The following is a 22,779-nucleotide window of genomic DNA, read 5'->3' on the forward strand; positions in this document are numbered from 1 at the left end:
TGAAGTTTACCTTGAAGTATGTTTATGAATATGCAGCCTGTGGTATATAACTGAAGTTATAAATGTTTTTATTATGAAGTTTACCTTGAAGTATGTTTATGAATATGCAGCCTGTGGTATATAACTGAAGTTATAAATGTTTTTATTATGAACTTTACCTTGAAGTATGTTTATGAATATGCAGCCTGTGAAGTATGTTTATGAATAACTGAAGTTATAAATGTTTTTATTATGAACTTTACCTTGAAGTATGTTTATGAATATGCAGCCTGTGGTATATAACTGAAGTTATAAATGTTTTTATTATGAACTTTACCTTGAAGTATGTTTATGAATATGCAGCCTGTGGTATATAACTGAAGTTATAAATGTTTTTATTTTCCACATAGTTCAACAGGGAAATATAACCAGTATGACACACGTCATAATCATTTTATGTGCATAACAAAGTACATAATTTTGGGAAGGACATCCTAACATAATGCGGCCTCCACAATCTTAGCTCTGTGTAATGACTTACTAAAATGACATCACTTTATCGTCTCCTAGTTACAAACATTCTGACAGTCTTCATAAAAACTATTACACTTTCGTGTGAATCGTACTAATTTTATGAAACTTGTGACAGGATTCATGAATTACCTTCACTCTCATTTCGTAAAATCAGTACGACAGACAAGGTCATATAATAATGTCTATCAAACATATAGTTTTTTGTTTTTTTCTAACTGACATCTCAAGGAGGAAACAAGTTTTATAAAAACTAGTTTCCACTGTGTATAGATGAGAACATGTTATTTTTGTTTAATGTGTATATTTCAAACAAGCTAGCACTATGAGAGGAAGTCGACCACCTCCTCGAGTTCTCTCTGTCGCGCCTGTTTGTGAGCCCACCGAGTTTCGGCTAGTTCGGGGGGAATCTTCCACTTGTCATGGAATATTCGCTGATCACAGCCCGGACACTTCTTGCCTCCTGAAAATAAAAACACAATCAATCATCAAAATATATTTCACACACTTGAAATTTTTATTTACTCATTTTTGAAAATAATTTTTGAAAATCGTTGTTTTTCTCCAAATAATAAGAGAGAAATTATACACACCCCACACCTCTGAACAAGATTATGTGTCTCGACTGATATTAATTTACAACCATCAAATATTTCATTCTTTTAGTAAGATCAACTAATACCTCATATAATTTACAACACCATTTAATATACAAACTGACATCATTCTTAAAGAGCTGTAAACGTCCCTGCATTATTGAGGAGGAGGGTTAATGAATACTAAATACTGACCAGTAAAGGGTGGTGTCTTCATGTACGCATCCAGACACTCGTTGTGAAACAAATGGCCGCAGTACACGCGCTCGATGCCTCTCTTAGGATCACTGTTCACCAACTGAAATTTAAATTCATTAAAATCAACACAGCACGAATAAAACCATATGTATTACCACATTTCAATAATATCCATCCCCACAATCAAGTTAAATGAAGGGTGTGCATTATACATTACAAAACATTAGAGAGGTGGAAATATCAAGAATGGTCAACAAAGAATTGTTAAAGGAGACCGGCGTAATGAATTGTTTGCCGTCATAAATCGCAACACGCAACTACCGCTCTCCCCTTAGTGACGAAGTTAAGCGTGCCAGTCTTGGTTGGGGGGTTTTTTCGCCGATCTCCGATGTTTGCCGGAAACTGTCGACAATTGATGAGCTAGACCCGTGACGTCATCGATGAGAGGAAAACTGAAGAAACTACCAAGCAGCATGGACGAACTTAGCGATTCGAGTGACGAAGAATTGTGTCCAGCTTGTGCTAATGGCATCAAACCGTATCAGTTTGAACCACTTATCGGAGACTTTGTCCCTAATCCTGGAAATGTTGTCTTAGACGAAAATTCGGATGAATCAACTGCCGACGAAGACTAGGAAGCCACACGGTCATAGACTAGCATACAAGCATTTTTTTAAACATAATTTTTTATGACATTTTTAATGTAAACTGAAGCAAATGGACCTAATTAGAAGAAAAGCACACAAAATGTAATAATATTTCATCATAAATCTTGTTCAGCATAGATGTAAATATGACACGTCAGTGGATATTCCATAGGCCGATTTCGCAAATTTGCAAAAAGCGTCCCCTCCTCACCAAAGCAAGATATAATAATTTAACAAAAAACTTTGTTCTCTTAACTAGTTACCCTCCAAGTTTTAATGTGTTTGGTTAAACCGTGTATTTTTAATTATTAAGAAAATGTGTTACCAGTCTGCCGAAACTGTCCACAGCCGGGTACAGAAACACAGAAATGTTGGAAAATATACTGTTGCCACATACTGACAATCACTTTACAACCAATATGTCTTATCGACAATATTATTATGTAGTCTTTGCATTTATTAATATTAAATACAACAGGCCCATAGGAACTGGGGAGAGGCGGGCCTAGGGGCTTGTTCTCCATCACTCACTCTAGGAAGAAAATGTATGTTTTAAATTTTCACTACTTTGCATAAATAAAGACGATATAAAGATAAAAAATCTAGTTTGTATCCCTCACTGAGACCAATTGTTTCAACCTCTACCAAAGGTACCAGGTTTTCTGCCAGAAAATAATTTGAGGGTACGTAATAAAACAGCCCCCCACTTGTGAGCTTTTCTTTATCACATTCATTTTTGCCATTGTAACCAAAATCAGATGATGATGATGATAACTAGTTTAACGTGCCCATATACCACTAGGGTTTCGAACACGCCCATCCCGAGTCCGACCTCCGATAAGATCGGTGGCCTGACTCGGGATGGGGGGGGGGGGGGGGTGTTGAAAATGGGCAGAATTTTGAAAATAGCAATTAGTAAAAACGTTAATAGAATAAATAAAAAAAGAAAAAGGTTACAAGCCAAAAATAAAAAAGAATTGACTGCTCGGCCGAATATTTATATAATTTGGAGCATTTTAGAAGGACAGTCCAAAATTAAATAAGAGAAAGAAGAGAGGATCGGACTATTTAATAATATTACAAAAAAGAAGTAATTTCGACATAAAATTTTGAACGCAGATCTAAACGTTTAAAGTCCGATCGATATGTCCACGCGAGTGGCCTCGTTAAGGCCGTTTGGGTGCACAGCTTAAAGGGACGAGATGGGTTGCATCCCGTCAAGAAAACCCCTAGATTGACAGTCGATAGACGTTGAAGGTGTAGTGCTGTGCTGAAATACAGATCTTGAGAAGCCGGATCCGTCTGAACAGTAGAGTATCAGACTAGGGTATAGTCCAGTCGTCATGGGTTGGTATAGTGGTGCGGACGGGCCCGACTCCGGAGGATACGAGATGGTATCATTATAAAGCAATGTAAAGTCTAGAAAAAGAGTAGTAGGGGCCGACCCCGCTTCCTATTTCTTCTTAGAGTGGGGCAGTCAATCTTCCAGTGCTGGTAGGACAGGCTCGGACATGTAGAGACTAAACGCGAACAACCGTGGCGTTCTGCAGAATGGTCGTCATACGAGTCACGAAAAAACAAGTCAACATAGTCAGACGGAGAAATGACGTGGAGGCGAGGAATCTCGCTGAAAAAGAATCCAACCTGGTGGTGCAGACTGTCGAAACGAGAAGCGTTCCATGTTCAATCAGTTCCAATGGCCGCATACATCCCAGTAGAAAACTTCATTTCGCTGACAAAAACAACGAAATGAAGGACCCCCAAGTCGAGCACACGAAAGCACGTGCAGTGTGCACAAGCGAAACAAACACGTCTTACTGCGTGGAGCTCCAGACTGGGAATGCCAAAATCAGATGTAGAGTTTATACCCAGTCTGTCAGTGCCCCCCCCCCCCCCCCCCCAGGTTGTTCCTACAGGCCTGTAAAAACTAAATATATTCAAAGGAGTATATTGGGTGGTTATAGGTTTTAAATGGGGTTTTTATTGAACATTTTATTTCATGCACTTTTATAAATTTTAAACAGCAATTATGTTACTATAATCTATCGAAAAAAATTAAACATTATATATATATATATATACTCTTCAAAAGAAGAAACGCAAAACCACATTGTCGTAACATTTGGAAAATTGATTTAATTATTGAATGGTGAGTCCGATAATTACCAAATGTTGGAGGATTGTTCACAATTCACTCTAGTCCATTGTGAGTAAGTGATAGGACACACCACCAAGGTCAAGGTCATCTGGAGTCAATACCGGGTGTGGCCTCCGGTGTGTTGACAACTGCCTGGCACCGCCTGCCCATTGAAGCAACCAGAGTACGGATGACGTCCCGGGGGATGGTGGCCCACTCGGCCTGCAAGGCTGCTGCCAGCTCGGGCAGGGTCTGGGGCTGTGGTTGTCGCTGTCGGAGGCGTCGGTCCAACTCGTCCCATAGATGCTCAATTGGGTTCAAATCCGGTGATATCGATGGCCAAGGAAGGACATTAATGTTGTTGTTTTGTAGGAAAGCCGTTGTGAGACGTGCTGTGTGAGGCCTGGCGTTGTCATGTTGGAACACTGCGTTGGCGTTGGCCATAACTGGAACGATGTGTGGCCGGAGGATCTGGTCAATGTAGCCCTGTGCATTCAGGTTGCCCTGCACGTGGACCAGGTCAGTTCTGCCACAGTGTGAGATGGCTGCCCACACCATGACACTACCCCCGCCGAATCTGTCCACTTCCTGCACGCAGTTTGCCGCATAACGTTCACCACGACGCCTATACACGCGACATCTTCCATCATGATGTCGGAGCAGAAATCGGGACTCGTCACTGAACCACACCGGTCTCCATCGCAGTTGAGGCCATTGTCGATGAATCTGGCACCACTGCAGTCGGAGTCGACGGTGTTGTGGTGTTAAGATGACACCTCGAACTGGACGTCTGGCACGAATTCCTACCTCACGTAGGCGGTCTGGTCGGATATCCTGCGCAAACCTGGTATTGCTGCGGCTGTGGAGGTGGCAGTAGTCAATCGTTCCCGAAGGTGGCGTACCCGGATGTAGCGGTCCTGCCCGGGGGTAGTGACCCGTGGTCGACCGGATCTAGGGAGGTCACGTGTTGATCCATGTTGCTGGTAACGGTCCCACAGTCTGGAGATGGTGCTTGGGGACACATGGAATGCCCTGGCAACGGCCGTTCTGGATTCGCCTGCGTCTAGTCGGCCGATGGCATTGTTTCTCTGCGGTTCACTGAGACGTGGCATGTCCTGGATTGTCAACTGTCGGCCAGATACAGAGGCCAGGCAAGCGAACACCCTGCACTTTTATACTGTCGGTGTTCATGTTGCACGTGCAGACAACGCACGTGCAGTGGTGACATGGTTTGCACGTGGCTGCGTTTTTGCGAATATTCACATTTTGGAACTTTATTGTACAGTAGCTGCGTTTTATCGAATGTAACCGTGGGAATGTGTTTGGAACATGCAATGACCTTATATTCACAAAGCATGAACCGGTAGGAAACATAAAATCGGAGTTATAACCCATTTGTACCCTTTTGCGTTTCTTTTTTTGAAGAGTATATATATATATATATATATATATATATATATATACATACATTAATTTCTGAGATTTTTTTAGTACATACATATAAGTTTACCCTCCGCACCCTCTGGCAGAAACCCAGGGTAGGTATTAAAATAATTATTTGACGTAGAGTATTTTTAATATGACATACAGAAAGCATTGAAAAGTACAATTTTATTATGCTTTAATAATCGACACTAGCTTTAAAATTATTTAAGCATCATTCCTTCTGGCCACAGTACATATGTTGTTCCTGCCACAAGTGTTAGCATTTTAATTTTAATGACAATATACTGAACTGACGATAAACATTGTTAACTAACGTAATAATTCATGTTTCGAAGGTGTTTTATTATGAGGTTAACAAACCAACTAGATCAAGAGACGTTAGTATGGAGTCGTTATGGGCTGTCGGTGAAAATTAATTTCGTAATTATAGGTAAATAAATGTGAAGTTTAAATATTCGTATGTGAACAAATTGCAATACCTTTTTTTAATGTATATCTTAAGTACATACTTGTTTTAATTTTCACATTGTAAATGTACCATAACCTACTGTATTTAGTTGGTGTAAAGTCCGTTCGACGACAATAATGCGTCCATGTTTTAAAACAACTTTCGGGGTTTTTTGGAAATCGAAACCATGATGTTGGACCTTTCTTGGGATTCATTGCTGTTACTCTTGCAGTTAAACACTGTGCAGTTAACCATCATATAATTACGTCGACAGTATATAATAACACTAATTATCTTGTAAATTAAATTTCCGATAAACCTGGAGACAAAAAAACAAAACACGACTAAAAGGCACACCCAAAGAATCAACACGTGTACCGGTATTGCTTGGTAACTCTCACCGATGACGTATTGCCTCGCTTTCGTTCAGATCTATGCATAATCCTGCCCACTTCTGTTTTTATCCCAAACCTAAGACGCGCAGCTGACCGGTGCCTCGCAGCGAGCCGGGCGTTAAAGTAATGCGGTTTTTGACGCTAACTTAATCCATTACACACTACATGTCTTTTGGTGTCCGGTCTCCTTTAATCAACATCGTTACAGTACTTTACAAATTCTGAAAAGCTGGTAGTAGTCTTGTGATAAAAGGCAAAACCTTCTCATGAAAGTGTCTGTTTTATAACATAACTTGTCATAGTGAAATGGCTTGTGCACAGAGTTTAAATTCCATGTGTGGTGAAAACAAAAGAAAAAAAAAAGAAAAAGAAAAAACCCACTCACGACCTGGTTTTTGTTTGTTTGATCCTCCATTTGTGAACTACAATAGACACCCATACAGCAGGGTCCCATGTCCTTCCACTTCTTCCCATACATGGACTAGAATAGACACCCATACAGCAGGGTGCCATGTCCTTCCACTTCCTTCCCATACAGGGACTATGATAGACACCCATACAGCAGGGTCCCATGTCCTTCCACTTCCCATACATGGACTAGAATAGACATCCATACAGCAGGGTGCCATGTCCTTCCACTTCCTTCCCATACATGGACTAGAATAGACACCCATACAGCAGGTCCCATGTCCTTCCACTTCCTTCCCATACATGGACTACGATAGACACCCATACAGCAGGGTCCCATGTCCTTCCACTTCTTCCCATACATGGACTAGAATAGACACCCATACAGCAGGGTGCCATGTCCTTCCACTTCCTTCCCATACATGGACTAGGACAGACACCCATACAGCAGGGTCCCATGTCCTTCCACTTCCTTCCCATACATGGACTAGAACAGACACCCATACAGCAGGTCCCATGTCCTTCCACTTCCTTCCCATACATGGACTACGATAGACACCCATACAGCAGGGTCCCATGTCCTTCCACTTCTTCCCATACATGGACTAGAATAGACACCCATACAGCAGGGTGCCATGTCCTTCCACTTCCTTCCCATACAGGGACTATGATAGACACCCATACAGCAGGGTCCCATGTCCTTCCACTTCCTATACATGGACTAGAATAGACACCCATACAGCAGGGTCCCATGTCCTTCCACTTCCTTCCCATACATGGACTAGGACAGACACCCATACAGCAGGGTCCCATGTCCTTCCACTTCCTTCCCATACATGGACTAGGACAGACACCCATACAGCAGGGTCCCATGTCCTTCCACTTCCTTCCCATACATGGACTAGGACAGACACCCATACAGCAGGGTCCCATGTCCTTCCACTTCCTTCCCATACATGGACTAGGACAGACACCCATACAGCAGGGTCCCATGTCCTTCCACTTCCTTCCCATACATGGACTAGGACAGACACCCATACAGCAGGGTCCCATGTCCTTCCACTTCCTTCCCATACATGGACTAGGACAGACACCCATACAGCAGGGTCCCATGTCCTTCCACTTCCTTCCCATACATGGACTAGGACAGACACCCATACAGCAGGGTCCCATGTCCTTCCACTTCCTTCCCATACATGGACTAGGACAGACACCCATACAGCAGGGTCCCATGTCCTTCCACTTCCTTCCCATACATGGACTAGGACAGACACCCATACAGCAGGGTCCCATGTCCTTCCACTTCCTTCCCATACATGGACTAGGACAGACACCCATACAGCAGGGTCCCATGTCCTTCCACTTCCTTCCCATACATGGACTAGGACAGACACCCATACAGCAGGGTCCCATGTCCTTCCACTTCCTTCCCATACATGGACTAGGACAGACACCCATACAGCAGGGTCCCATGTCCTTCCACTTCCTTCCCATACATGGACTAGGACAGACACCCATACAGCAGGGTCCCATGTCCTTCCACTTCCTTCCCATACATGGACTAGGACAGACACCCATACAGCAGGGTCCCATGTCCTTCCACTTCCTTCCCATACATGGACTAGGACAGACACCCATACAGCAGGGTCCCATGTCCTTCCACTTCCTTCCCATACATGGACTAGGACAGACACCCATACAGCAGGGTCCCATGTCCTTCCACTTCCTTCCCATACATGGACTACGACAGACACCCATACAGCAGGGTCCCATGTCCTTCCACTTCCTTCCCATACATGGACTACGACAGACACCCATACAGCAGGGTCCCATGTCCTTCCACTTCCTTCCCATACATGGACTACGATAGACACCCATACAGCAGGGTCCCATGTCCTTCCACTTCCTTCCCATACATGGACTAGGACAGACACCCATACAGCAGGGTCCCATGTCCTTCCACTTCCTTCCCATACATGGACTAGGACAGACACCCATACAGCAGGGTCCCACGTCCTTCCACTTCCTTCCCATACATGGACTACGATAGACACCCATACAGCAGGGTCCCACGTCCTTCCACTTCCTTCCCATACATGGACTACGATAGACACCCATACAGCAGGGTCCCATGTCCTTCCACTTCCTTCCCATACATGGACTACGATAGACACCCATACAGCAGGGTCCCATGTCCTTCCACTTCCTTCCCATACATGGACTAGGACAGACACCCACACAGCAGGGTCCCATGTCCTTCCACTTCCTTCCCATACATGGACTACGATAGACACCCATACAGCAGGGTCCCATGTCCTTCCACTTCCTTCCCATACATGGACTAGGACAGACACCCATACAGCAGGGTCCCATGTCCTTCCACTTCCTTCCCATACATGGACTAGGACAGACACCCATACAGCAGGGTCCCATGTCCTTCCACTTCCTTCCCATACATGGACTAGGACAGACACCCATACAGCAGGGTCCCATGTCCTTCCACTTCCTTCCCATACATGGACTAGGACAGACACCCATACAGCAGGGTCCCATGTCCTTCCACTTCCTTCCCATACATGGACTACGATAGACACCCATACAGCAGGGTCCCATGTCCTTCCACTTCCTTCCCATACATGGACTACGATAGACACCCATACAGCAGGGTCCCATGTCCTTCCACTTCCTTCCCATACATGGACTACGATAGACACCCATACAGCAGGGTCCCATGTCCTTCCACTTCCTTCCCATACATGGACTACGAAAGACACCCATACAGCAGGGTCCCATGTCCTTCCACTTCCTTCCCATACATGGACTACGAAAGACACCCATACAGCAGGGTCCCATGTCCTTCCACTTCCTTCCCATACATGGACTAGGACAGACACCCATACAGCAGGGTCCCATGTCCTTCCACTTCCTTCCCATACATGGACTAGGACAGACACCCATACAGCAGGGTCCCATGTCCTTCCACTTCCTTCCCATACATGGACTACGATAGACACCCATACAGCAGGGTCCCATGTCCTTCCACTTCCTTCCCATACATGGACTAGGACAGACACCCACACAGCAGGGTCCCATGTCCTTCCTCTTCCTTCCCATACATGTAATAGGACAGACACCCACACAGCAGGGTCCCATGTCCTTCCACTTCCTTCCCATACATGTAATAGGACAGACACCCACACAGCAGGGTACCATGTCCTTCCACTTCCTCCCCATACATGGACTAGGACAGACACCCATACAGCAGGGTCCCATGTCCTTCCACTTCCTTCCCATACATGGACTAGGACAGACACCCATACAGCAGGGTCCCATGTCCTTCCACTTCCTCCCCATACATGGACTACGATAGACACCCATACAGCAGGGTCCCATGTCCTTCCACTTCCTTCCCATACATGGACTACGATAGACACCCATACAGCAGGGTCCCATGTCCTTCCACTTCCTTCCCATACACGGACTACGATAGACACCCATACAGCAGGGTCCCATGTCTTTCCACTTCCTTCCCATACATGGACTATAATAGACACCCATACAGCAGGGTCCCATGTCCTTCCACTTTACTGTTTCTTCACATTCTTCTTTGTTTCATTTTAAATGTTTATTTTTATATAAAATGCAGTCAGTGATATTGCATTTGTAATTAGGAGAGGGTCTTACAAGTGAACATGCACCCAACCACTGAATGTATGTGTGGGTGTAAGCATGTGCATATGAGCATATACCCTGGACATCACAGTAAAAACTATCATATACGATATTACAATACACTGTACATTACAGTAAAAACTATCATATTCAATATTAAATGTCTGTTAGCATGAAATCATATCATTCTGGAAAATAGCGCCCTGGGCTCGATTCCACGAGTTATCTTAGCACTAAGATCACCGTAAGTGCAAACCTACATTATACACTAAAGGTGATCTTGGCGCCAACAGGGCCCTTTTCTTGAAGGTTTTAAAGATAGATTTCTTGATGTGATTACCTTTGGATCCTCTGAAAGAACTTTCTCTTTGCAAATAGGACAGATCTCTTGTGGATATCTCTTCACACACACACTTATCAAATAGTCACACACTGGACGTAATGAAGGCTTCGGCACAAAAGGCGGTGCTCTAAAAAAAAAGATGTGACAGTAATGTAAGGACATATCAGAAAATAAAACAGGGAGTTCATTGTATTTCAAGGTAGCTGGTCATTTGTTCAAAATGATGTGTCAAGCATTTTCCATCATACAACATATTTAACTACTGCAAAACACAATTAATGTTTTAATGAGCTTGTATGTTTCTGTCATCAACAGATATTATCAATTGTGTGAGCAATGTTTCTTTGCACATTTTAACACTAATCAGATAAAAGAAAAGAGTAAAATATACTGGTTCATTTATTTTTTAAACATTGATAGCGGAAATTTAGTAGTAAAAAAAGTTAGCAGAGTTACTTCCCTTGATTAAACACCTCTCACAACTTCAAGTTGAGATTTCAGGTACGTTTTCATCAGTAATTTTCTGTTTAACATGTGGTGGGATGAAGCACAGTGGTAGAGTGCTCACCTGTGGATCAATCAGCCTGTCTCAACCAGTGCTTGCAACTGGTACCTTAAAGGCAATCATTTGACCTGTCCTGTCTACCATAATGTACATTGGAGTTATCCATAAAGTAGGTACATTTAAATCAATTTAATATCTGTTATTTCTTGAATTTCTCATACTTATTATTGTAAAATATATACAATCCAAGTTCTTTATTGTATCCAGTATATATTTTTCTGCATGGAATAAAGATGTACACCGGGGAAGGGGTCTAATGACAGATGTACATGGGGAGGGGGTAAAACATTCCACATTTGCATTTTAAAGATATCTTTAAGCAATATTTTTGTGCTGAGAAAAATAAAGCAAACACTTGCATGAAAAGATTAAAAACATGTACACATTAGAATGCACGAGTATATATTTTCACATAGGAAATAAGAACATACTTGGGTGTTTTCTTGAGAGGTGGCTGGATGCACTGTCTCGCTATCTCGATCGCCTGGGCTTGGAAGTTCGTCCTCAGCAGTATCGGGAAATTGGTATCAGTAATCTCCGTTCTATAAGAAACAAACATACAGATTACTATACGAGCTTGTGTGTCATAGTCATTTTATGAAATAAGCGTCAGGATTTTTGTATTGCCCGAGCACCCAACTAGAAGGAAACAATGAAATGACATCATATTTCACATACACAGTCTGAGCTAGGACCAGAGAAGCAATGTCATGTTATGATGTCACTTCCAAAATGATGTCATTACACTTATTACACGTGTGCTTTATATGTTTTTTTATTAACTCGATTATATTGATAAATGGATAATTTTTAAAAATTACACTTTAGAATTTACACCTCAGGGCATGCAGACTGTATTTGAAAGTTTGTGTGTTGGGGGAGTGGCAATGTCAGTTTGATGGTCTGGGATGAATAAGCAAGTATTTGAGGGCCCAAACCTGCTAGGTGCTAAAATAATGGCATTTTCAGCTTTTTGAAAACAGTAACAAGGAAAATTGATGAGGGGTTAATGGGCTCTACACTTCCCCAACCCAATCCTGCGGCCTCAGCACCAGTGAACTAGATTTGTTAAAAAGGTAATCATACTATTATGGTATTTCAAGGCAATCTACAAACTTAGGAAATAGGAAACACGTTTAACTTACTATCTAGAAAACTTTAAAATGGTCTTGACTAACTTACCATCTAGAAAACTTTAAAATGGTCTCGACTAACTTACTATCTAGAAAACTTTAAAATGGTCTTGACTAACTTACCATCTAGAAAACTTTAAAATGGTCTCGACTAACTTACTATCTAGAAAACTTTAAAATGGTCTCGACTAACTTACCATTTAGAAAACTTTAAAATGGTCTCGACTAACTTACTATTTAGAAAACTTTAAAATGGTCTTGACTAACTTACCATCTAGAAATTGTTAAAATGGTCTTTACTAACTTACTATCTAGAAAACGTTGGAAATGGTCTTGACTAACTATCTAGAAAATGTTAAAATGGTCTTGACTAACTTACCATCTAGAAAACTTTAAAATGGTCTAGACTAACTTACTATCTAGAAAACTTTAAAATGGTCTTGACTAACTTACCATTTAGAAAACTTTAAAATGGTCTTGACTAACTTACTATTTAGAAAACTTTAAAATGGTCTTGACTAACTTACTATTTAGAAAACTTTAAAATGGTCTTGACTAACTTACCATCTAGAAAATGTTAAAATGGTCTTGACTAACTATCTAGAAAATGTTAAAATGGTCTTGACTAACTTACTATCTATAAAATGTTAAAATGGTCTTGACTAACTTACTATCTAGAAAACGTTAAAATGGTCTTGACTAACTTACTATCTAGAAAATGTTAAAATGGTCTTGACTAACTTACTATCTAGAAAACGTTAAAATGGTCTTGACTAACTTACTATCTAGAAAATGTTAAAATGGTCTTGACTAACTTACTATCTAGAAAATGTTAAAATGGTCTTGACTAACTTACTATCTATAAAATGTTAAAATGGTCTTGACTAACTTACTATCTAGAAAACGTTAAAATCATCTTAACCTTGTTAACAAGAACGGGAATGATGATTTCTGTTGTTTGTAAATAAATAAAATGTTACCCTATTGTGAACAAAAATAATAACCCTTTCACAATCATCTCACCTACAGAATAAGTTAAATTCAACCAGTGTAGAAGTTTGTTATAAACAAACAGTACCGAGCAGACTGAGCCGCCATAGATTTTTGTTCTCCATTTCAGTTCATATTTGTTAAATTTCAATTTTTTCAAAATGGGATTACCAGATTAAGCATATTGTGATAAACATATAAAAGAAATCACATTTGGTCATTATTAGACATTAACAAAATGGTAACAAAAAAATCCCTCTTCATTTAGCACAAAACAGAATACTCCTATAGGGAACTCAATCTGTGTAGAACAGTTGATATGAAAAAATTTCAACACATGACTGAGTCTCCAGATTTTATTTTCTTATTTTTCTGCAATTATTTTTTGTGTGTTTTGTCTTTCAAATCAATTTAATCCTTTGACACATGTTTAAATCCAAAGGCTAAAGAAACACTGTATTTATTTCATATTAAAACTTTTAAAGATGTTGGATAAAATTACTTTGTTTATTTCCAAAAGCATTTCGTTTCCTCCAGTAACATTAGTAAAGGAAGCCATAATTTATTGAATTCCACACATTAGAAAGAAAGTACCTTTATTGTACTCAATGATAAAACTTGTACTCCATTCATTGGTTAAAATGGATCAAGTGAGGACTGTTCGATGAATATCATTAATATGATCACTAGGATTACACCACCTGTACGTTACTTACTGCACTTGAGCGATGGGGTAGTCTTCGGGCACAGAGATACGAATGTTCATGAAGTAACTGTCTTGAAACACTTTGATCACAATTTGAGAGTTTTTTTGTTTGAGTATCACTTTGTCATCGCCGGAAATCAGTGACTGTTTGATGTAGGAGATTTCTGGATGACACACACACAGCGGGTTCTCGTCGATGAACTTTTTAATGAAATTCAACATCAGAATAACCTGAAATCAAAGAGTGAAAACAACACAATAAAGAACACTGGTTTGTATCTTACAATGAAATGATGGGGGATTCCATAACATATTATCCATTTGTTTTAAAATATTTTTTCAATTTCTGTTCAGGTTTTGGAGGAGGGTTGTTTGGGATTTTAGGGTTATTTTGGGATGGGGGTTTTTAACATATTTCAGTCAATTTTAGTGACATGCAACATAGTTGCATAACTATGTAATATTCAACAGAAGAAACAAAAATGAAACTATACTTCATGCATGCAGAATGAATGTATTATTGTATTATTCTTTTGACACTGGGTGAAATATAAGGCACCTTTTGCCACAAATTTGTCGACCAAGCATTAACCAGGTTTATCCTCAATATATTTGATATTGTGGACAGACTTAGTTAAAGGAGACCAGACACCAAACCATATATACGGCGTAATGAATTGTTTGCCGTCATAAACCACAACACGCAACTACCGCGCTCCCCTTATTGACTAAGTTAAGCGTGCCAGTCTTGGTTGGGGTTTTTTTTCGCCGATTTCCAATGTTTGCCGGAAACTGTCGACAATTGATGAGCTAGACCCGTGATGTCATCGATGAGAGGAAAACTGAAGAAACTACCAAGCAGCATGGACGAACTTAGCGATTCGAGTGACGAAGAATTGTGTCCAGCTTGTGCTAATGGCATCAAACCGTATCAGTTTGAACCACTTATCGGAGACTTTGTCCCTAATCCTGGAAATGTTGTCTTAAACGAAAATTCGGATGAATCAACTGCCGACGAAGACTAGGAAGCCACACGGTCATAGACTAGCATACAAGCATTTTTTTAAACATAATTTTTTATGACATTTTTAATGTAAACTGAAGCAAATGGATCTAATTAGAAGAAAAGCACACAAAATTTAATATTTCATCAAAAATCTTGTTCAGCATAGATGTAAATATGACACGTCAGTGGATATTCCATAGGCCGATTTCGCAAATTTGCAAAAAGCGTCCCCTCCTCACCAAAGCAAGATATAATAATTTAACAAAAAACTTTGTTCTCTTAACTAGTTACTCTCCAAGTTTTAATGTGTTTGGTTAAACCGTGTATTTTTAATTATTAAGAAAATGTGTTACCAGTCTGCCGAAACTGTCCACAGCCGGGTACAGAAACACAGAAATGTTGGGAAATATTATACTGTTGCCACATACTGACAATCACTTTACAACTAATATGTCTTATCAACAATATTATTATGTAGTCTTTGCATTTATTAATATAAAATACAACAGACCCGTAGGAACTGGGGAGGGGCGGGCCTAGGGGCTTGTTCTCCACCACACACTCTAGGATGAAAATGTATGTTTTAAGTTTTCACTACTTTGCATAAATAAAGATGATATAAAGATAAAAATCTAGTTTGTATCCCTCACTAGAGACTGTATTCCCCCTCCCCCTTCCCCCCACTTCAAATATCGTTCCTACAGGCCTATACAAATGTAGATACTATGTAGAGGGTGAGGTTATATGTTATATATTTTGTTATATATTGGAATAAAATAAAATAATTACAATATATCCAGTGTTATTTTCTTTAATCATTCATGGAGGAAGAAGGCTGATGAAAATATATTACAGGTAAAATATATTACAGGTAAAACAAAATAATATATGATGCTTATTCCATGTGGTAACTATTGTTAATTTTGCTTTAAATTGCTAGATGCCAAAAGTGATTAATTATATACTAGGCGGCAATAAAAACGCAATCTCGGAAATGATCATGGTTCATTTTATTATACGAGATCCCACAAAAATGAAACTGATACCACCAGTGAGACCAACCACTGGCCCATCTGACTGGCACTGTCAGCCGCCAACAGTGAATCGCGCATAACGTCTCTGGCGATGTCAACGTCATGGGGGTCAGTATTTCGTGTGACCTCCATGTGCTGCGATGCACGCCTGCAGCCTCCTAGGCATGGACATGCACAGGCGCCTCACCACACGTCGTGGGATGGCTGCCCAGTGATGCTGCAATGCCTGCTGCAGCTCAGCGAAGTTCTGTGGTGGATTCAGTTGGTTTTGAACACGACGTCCCAGCTCGTCCCACATGTGCTCTATTGGGTTCATGTCCGAGGAAACTGCTGGCCAGTCCAACACAGTGACATGGTGGGCACGAAGAAACGCCTGTGTACACCTGGCAGTGTGCAGCCGAGCGTTGTCTTGCTGGAAGACGAGCCTGTTTCCGCCATGCCGTCTCATCAATGGGAGGAGGACCGGCCGCAGGATGTTGTCGACGTAGTGTTGCGCATTAAGGTTTCCCTGTACCACCACGAGTTCGGACCGGAAGTCAGCATTGATGGCCCCCCAAACCATGACTCCGCCGCCCCCGTAGCGGTCCCTCTCCAGAACACAGGCCTGCGCGACACGTTCTCCACGACGGCGGTAAATGCAACTACGTCTGTCCGTGACACTCACGTTAAATCTCGATTCATCCGAGAAGATGACATCTCGCCATCTCCTGGGTCGCAAATGCCCACCATTCCTGGCCCATAAGAGTCTTGCTTGACGATGTCTGTGCAGGAGGATAAGGCCATGGTAGGGTCAGTGGCAATGCAGTCGTGCTGCGGCAAGACGTCTCCGGACAGTTCGGGCGCTGATGAGTCGTCCCCTGGTTCCCACTTCAGTCCTGGCAGTGCTTGCAGCTGTCAAAAACCGATTGCGCAGGTGCCGCAACCGTATGTTCCGGTCCTGTCTATTGGTCGTTACGCGTGGTGTGCCCGAACGACGGCGGTCAATGACGGTCCCTGTCGTCTGATATCGGTTTAGGAGCCGATTAATGGTTGACGGGTGCACGTGGAACCGTTGTGCTACCCGCAATTGCGAGTTTCCGGCATTCAACAAGCCAATGGCTTGATTCCGATCGGCGTTGTTCAACCGAGGCATCGTGTAGGAGTGAGATACTCATTGCCACCCGCGTGTTCCGAGTGTGCCCGGGTATCAGGAAATGCACGTGCAAAGTGTTATTTCGCCAAGTGGTTGTGTGTGCGCAATTTACCGGATAATGCGTTTTTAGCGTTGTTCCCCTTATGTTGGGAACAGGCCGGAAGTCGACCTTTACATGCTGCTGAAATAATGTGTACCACTGTACCATGTACATTGACGAATAGCGTCAACGAAGTCCAACCGGAACGTATATTATTTTGACAAAAGGAAATTGCGTTATTAATGACGGCTAGTATATTACTTTATGGTAACAGTCGAAAATTAGACGACCAATTGTTTCAACCTCTACCAAAGGTACCAGGTTTTCTGCCAGACAGCCCCCCACTTGTGAGCTTTTCTTTATCACATTCATTTTTGCCATTGTAACCAAAATCTGTTGTAGAGTTTATACCCAGTCTGTCAGTGCCCCCCCCCCCCCCCACCCCCCCCCCCCACAAGTCGTTCCTGCGGGCCTGTAAAAACTAAATATATTCAAAGGAGTATATTGGGTGGTTACAGGTTTGAAATGTTTTTTTTATTGAACATTTTATTTCATGCACTTTTATAAATTTTAAACAGCAATTATGTTACTATAATCTATCGAACAAAATAAAACATTATATATATATACACATTACTTTCTGAGATTATTTAGTACATACATGTAAGTTTACCCTCCGCACCCTCTGGCAGAAACCCAGGGTAGGTATTAAAATAATTATTTGGTGTAGAGTATTTTTAATATGACATACAGAAAGCATTGAAAAGTACAATTTTATTATGCTTTAATAATCGACATTAGCTTTAAAACTAATTAACCATCATTCCTTCTGGCCAGAGTACATATGTTGTTCCTGCCAAAGTGTTAGCATTTTAATTTTAATGACAATATACTGAACTGACTATAAACATTGTTAACTAACATAATAATTCACGTTTTGAAGGTGTTTTGTTATAAGGTTAACAAACCAACTAGATCAAGAGATGTTAGTATGGAGTCGTTATGGGCTGTCGGTGAAAATTAATTTGGTAATTATAGGTAAATAAATGTGAAGTTTAAATATTCGTATGTGAACAAATTGCAATACCTTTATTTAATGTATATCTTAAGTACATACTTGTTTTAATTTTCACATTGTAAATGTACCATAACCTGCTGTATTTAGTTAGTGTAAAGTCCGTTCGACGACAATAATGCGTCCATGTTTTAAAACAACTTTCATTGTTTTGGAAATCGAAACCATGATGTTGGCCGTTTCTTGGGATGCATTGCTGTTACTGTTGCAGTTAAACACTGCGCAGTTAACCATCATATAATTACGTCGACAGTATATAATAACACTAATTATCTTGTAAACTAAATTTCCGATAAACCTGGAGACAAAAAAAAGAAGAAAAGACGACTAAAAGGCACAACCAAAGAATCAACACGTATACCGGTATTGCTTGGTAACTCTCACAGCGAGCCGGGCGTTAGAGTAATGCTGTCTTTGACGCCAACTTAATCCATTACACACTACATGTCTTTTGGTGTCCGGTCTCCTTTAATTTTCAATTGACAAATTATGTCAGTATTGTATGGTTTCTTTGGGTAACTTTTCTCAGCTTTACTACTATCAAATTGTCAATTTCAATATCAGTCTGAGCATTTAATTAAATAAAGGTGTAATAAAAACATATTTTTAAAAGAACAAAGAAATTTAAATAGTAATGTCCAGATAATTGTTTTAATACATGGTGATTCTCCTTGGACTGCATCAATGATTTCAGCATTAAGTAAATTTTACAACTGCATTCTCCAAGTCTAGGGAGATTTTGTTTCACCTTTGTCAATATGATTTTATTTAAAGCTTATAATCAAGTATGCTATCCTGAGCACACACTTTAGATATGTGGGCTATCTGTCCAAGACAGTGGGTTGGTGTTTAGATATGTGGGCTATCTGTCCAAGACAGTGGGTTGGTGTTTAGATATGTGGGCTATCTGTCCAAGACAGTGGGTTGGTGTTTAGATATGTGGGCTATCTGTCCAAGACAGTGGGTTGGTGTTTAGATATGTGGGCTATCTGTCCAAGACAGTGGGTTGGTGTTTAGATATGTGGGCTATCTGTCCAAGACAGTGGGTTGGTGTTTAGATATGTGGGCTATCTGTCCAAGACAGTGGGTTGGTGTTTAGATATGTGGGCTATCTGTCCAAGACAGTGGGTTGGTGTTTAGATATGTGGGCTATCTGTCCAAGACAGTGGGTTGGTGTTTAGTGAGAGGGAAGTCAACGTAATGGTCTTAAAGCTCCCCACTGAGCTCTTACAATTCACTCGCAGTGGACATTGGTACCCACAAGTGAACCCAGTACCTACTAGCCTTTACCCCAACAACTTAAACACTACACCAACGAGGCTGGTGGTAACATCTTCAAGTATGAGATAAGATCAATCTTCATATCATATGAAGAAATCTCATTAGTCTGTGGACAAAACAAAATAATCTGCTTCGTAAACTTTTTAGCATTTTTGTTTTCAAGATGCAGTCAAACTTCAATAACTCAAAGGGGACGAGGAAGTAGTTCGAGTTTCAGAGATTGGAGTTTTCGAAGGCTGTTATTACTAGTTATTATAGCAATTCGTCACACACTTACTGTCTGTATTATCTCAGTACACAGTGAATAATGTATCTATAAAATCAGTGTACTGTGAGGTTGTTGTTACCTGTCTCTGTCCCACGTTCCTCTTGGCCTCCTCGTCACACACTTACTGTCTGTATTATCTCAGTACACAGTGAATAATGTATCTATAAAATCAGTGTACTGTGAGGTTGTTGTTACCTGTCTCTGTCCCACGTTCCTCTTGGCCTCCTCGTCACACACTTACTGTCTGTATTATCTCAGTACACAGTGAATAATGTATCTATAAAATCAGTGTACTGTGAGGTTGTTGTTACCTGTCTCTGTCCCACGTTCCTCTTGGCCTCCTCGTCACACACTTACTGTCTGTATAACTCAGTACACAGTGAATAATGTATCTATAAAATCAGTGTACTGTGAGGTTGTTGTTACCTGTCTCTGTCCCACGTTCCTCTTGGCCTCCTCGTCACACACTTACTGTCTGTATTATCTCAGTACACAGTGAATAATGTATCTATAAAATCAGTGTACTGTGAGGTTGTTGTTACCTGTCTCTGTCCCACGTTCCTCTTGGCCTCCTCGTCACACACTTACTGTCTGTATTATCTCAGTACACAGTGAATAATGTATCTATAAAATCAGTGTACTGTGAGGTTGTTGTTACCTGTCTCTGTCCCACGTTCCTCTTGGCCTCCTCATCACACACCTTCATCAGTCCGTCCAGCAGTCTGTCCGACAGCGTCTTGCTCTTGAACTCCATGATGACCGGCTCGCGCGGGTACCCCGCCGGAAACTGCACATGGATCGTCACCTGCTTGTGCTCTGTCCGCCTGCACACAAAGTTTACAGTTATAGTTTGTTTAACACACCACTAGAGCACATTGATGAATTAATTAATCACCAGAAGGAAGGAAATGTTTTATTTAACGATGCACTCAAAACATTTTATTTACGGTTATATAGCATCAGACATATGGTTAAGGACCACACATAATGAGATATAAAACCTGCTGTTGCCACTTCATGGGCTATTCTTTTCAATTAGCAGCAAGGGATCTTTTATATGCACCATCCCACAGACAGGGTAGTACATACCACGGCCTTTGATGTACCAGTCGTGGTGCACTGGCTGGAATGAAAAATAGCCCAATGAACTACCAACGGGGATCGATTTCAAACCGACTGCACATCAAGCAAGCGCTATACCACTGGGCTATGTCCTGCCCCCCCCCCCCCCAGCTATTGGATGTCAAACATTTGATAATTCTGACAAGTCTTAAAGAGGAAACCTGCTACATTTTTTCCATTAGCAAGGGATCTTTTATATGCACCATCCCACAGACAGGATAACACATGCCACGGCCTTTAATAAACCAGTCGTGGTACACTGGCTGAACGAGAAATAGCCCAATGGACTACCAACATGAGTTAATACTAGATGACCACACATCAAGCAAGCACTTGGCTACATCCCATCACGATCATACAGAGAAATAACATAACATAATAAGACCATAATAAAATATATCCTAGACTTTCATCCCCACCCAATACAAAAATAAAGGCCCATTGCCCACCCCCATTTTTTATTTAGTTCATGTGGGAAATTTTGAATGTCCTATTAAATATTTACTCCTGGTTGCACTTTGAAAAATAATATGAATGAAACTCTACTATTTATTTTATTATGATCTTTACCTATCTGTGTCATGAATTGAGCTGTTTGATGGACGCATGCTAACAATTATCTTTGCATACCTTTACCTAGACGTTGTATCTTAGGTGGCATGGTGCATCACTACACACAGATGGCGATTGACATAGAGATGCTACCGACCTCAGTGGTCATGTCTTTACCTAGACGTTGTATCTTAGGTGGCATGGTGCATCACTACCCACAGATGGCGATTGACATAGAGATGCTACCGACCTCAGTGGTCATGTCTTTACCTAGACGCTGTATCTTAGGTGGCATGGTGCATCACTACACACAGATGGTGATTGACATAGAGATGCTACCGACCTCAGTGGTCATGTCTTTACCTAGACGCTGTATCTTAGGTGGCATGGTGCATCACTACACACAGATGGTGATTGACATAGAGATGCTACCGACCTCAGTGGTCATGTCTTTACCTAGACGCTGTATCTTAGGTGGCATGGTGCATCACTACACACAGATGGTGATTGACATAGAGATGCTACCGACCTCAGTGGTCATGTCTTTACCTAGACGCTGTATCTTAGGTGGCATGGTGCATCACTACACACAGATGGCGATTGACATAGAGATGCTACCGACCTCAGTGGTCATGTCTTTACCTAGACGTTGTATCTTAGGTGGCATGGTGCATCACTACCCACAGATGGCGATTGACATAGAGATGCTACCGACCTCAGTGGTCATGTCTTTACCTAGACGCTGTATCTTAGGTGGCATGGTGCATCACTACCCACAGATGGCGATTGACATAGAGATGCTACCGACCTCAGTGGTCATGTCTTTACCTAGACGCTGTATCTTAGGTGGCATGGTGCATCACTACACACAGATGGCGATTGACATAGAGATGCTACCGACCTCAGTGGTCATGTCTTTACCTAGACGCTGTATCTTAGGTGGCATGGTGCATCACTACACACAGATGGTGATTGACATAGAGATGCTACCGACCTCAGTGGTCATGTCTTTACCTAGACGCTGTATCTTAGGTGGCATGGTGCATCACTACACACAGATGGTGATTGACATAGA

At 41.4% G+C, this 22,779-nt stretch overlaps 1 protein-coding gene across 1 annotated transcript in view; it reads right to left on the reverse strand.

Annotated features, from left to right (window-relative positions):
- Window positions 1-210: 210 nt before the first annotated feature.
- LOC121372466 overlaps window positions 211-22,779 on the reverse strand; it is a 39,253-nt gene continuing 16,684 nt past the window's right edge. Inside the window, exons 3-8 of the mRNA XM_041498782.1 lie at window positions 20,689-20,854; window positions 14,205-14,425; window positions 11,797-11,907; window positions 10,798-10,927; window positions 1,302-1,404; window positions 211-973 (exon numbers count right to left, since the gene is read on the reverse strand). Of these exons, the coding sequence (XP_041354716.1) occupies window positions 834-973; window positions 1,302-1,404; window positions 10,798-10,927; window positions 11,797-11,907; window positions 14,205-14,425; window positions 20,689-20,854 (871 nt within the window). The 3' untranslated portion in view covers window positions 211-833. The remainder of the gene's footprint in view (window positions 974-1,301; window positions 1,405-10,797; window positions 10,928-11,796; window positions 11,908-14,204; window positions 14,426-20,688; window positions 20,855-22,779) is intronic.

This window comes from Gigantopelta aegis, chromosome 4 (genome assembly GCF_016097555.1).
Source record: "Gigantopelta aegis isolate Gae_Host chromosome 4, Gae_host_genome, whole genome shotgun sequence".
Lineage (NCBI taxonomy): Eukaryota > Metazoa > Mollusca > Gastropoda > Neomphalida > Peltospiridae > Gigantopelta > Gigantopelta aegis.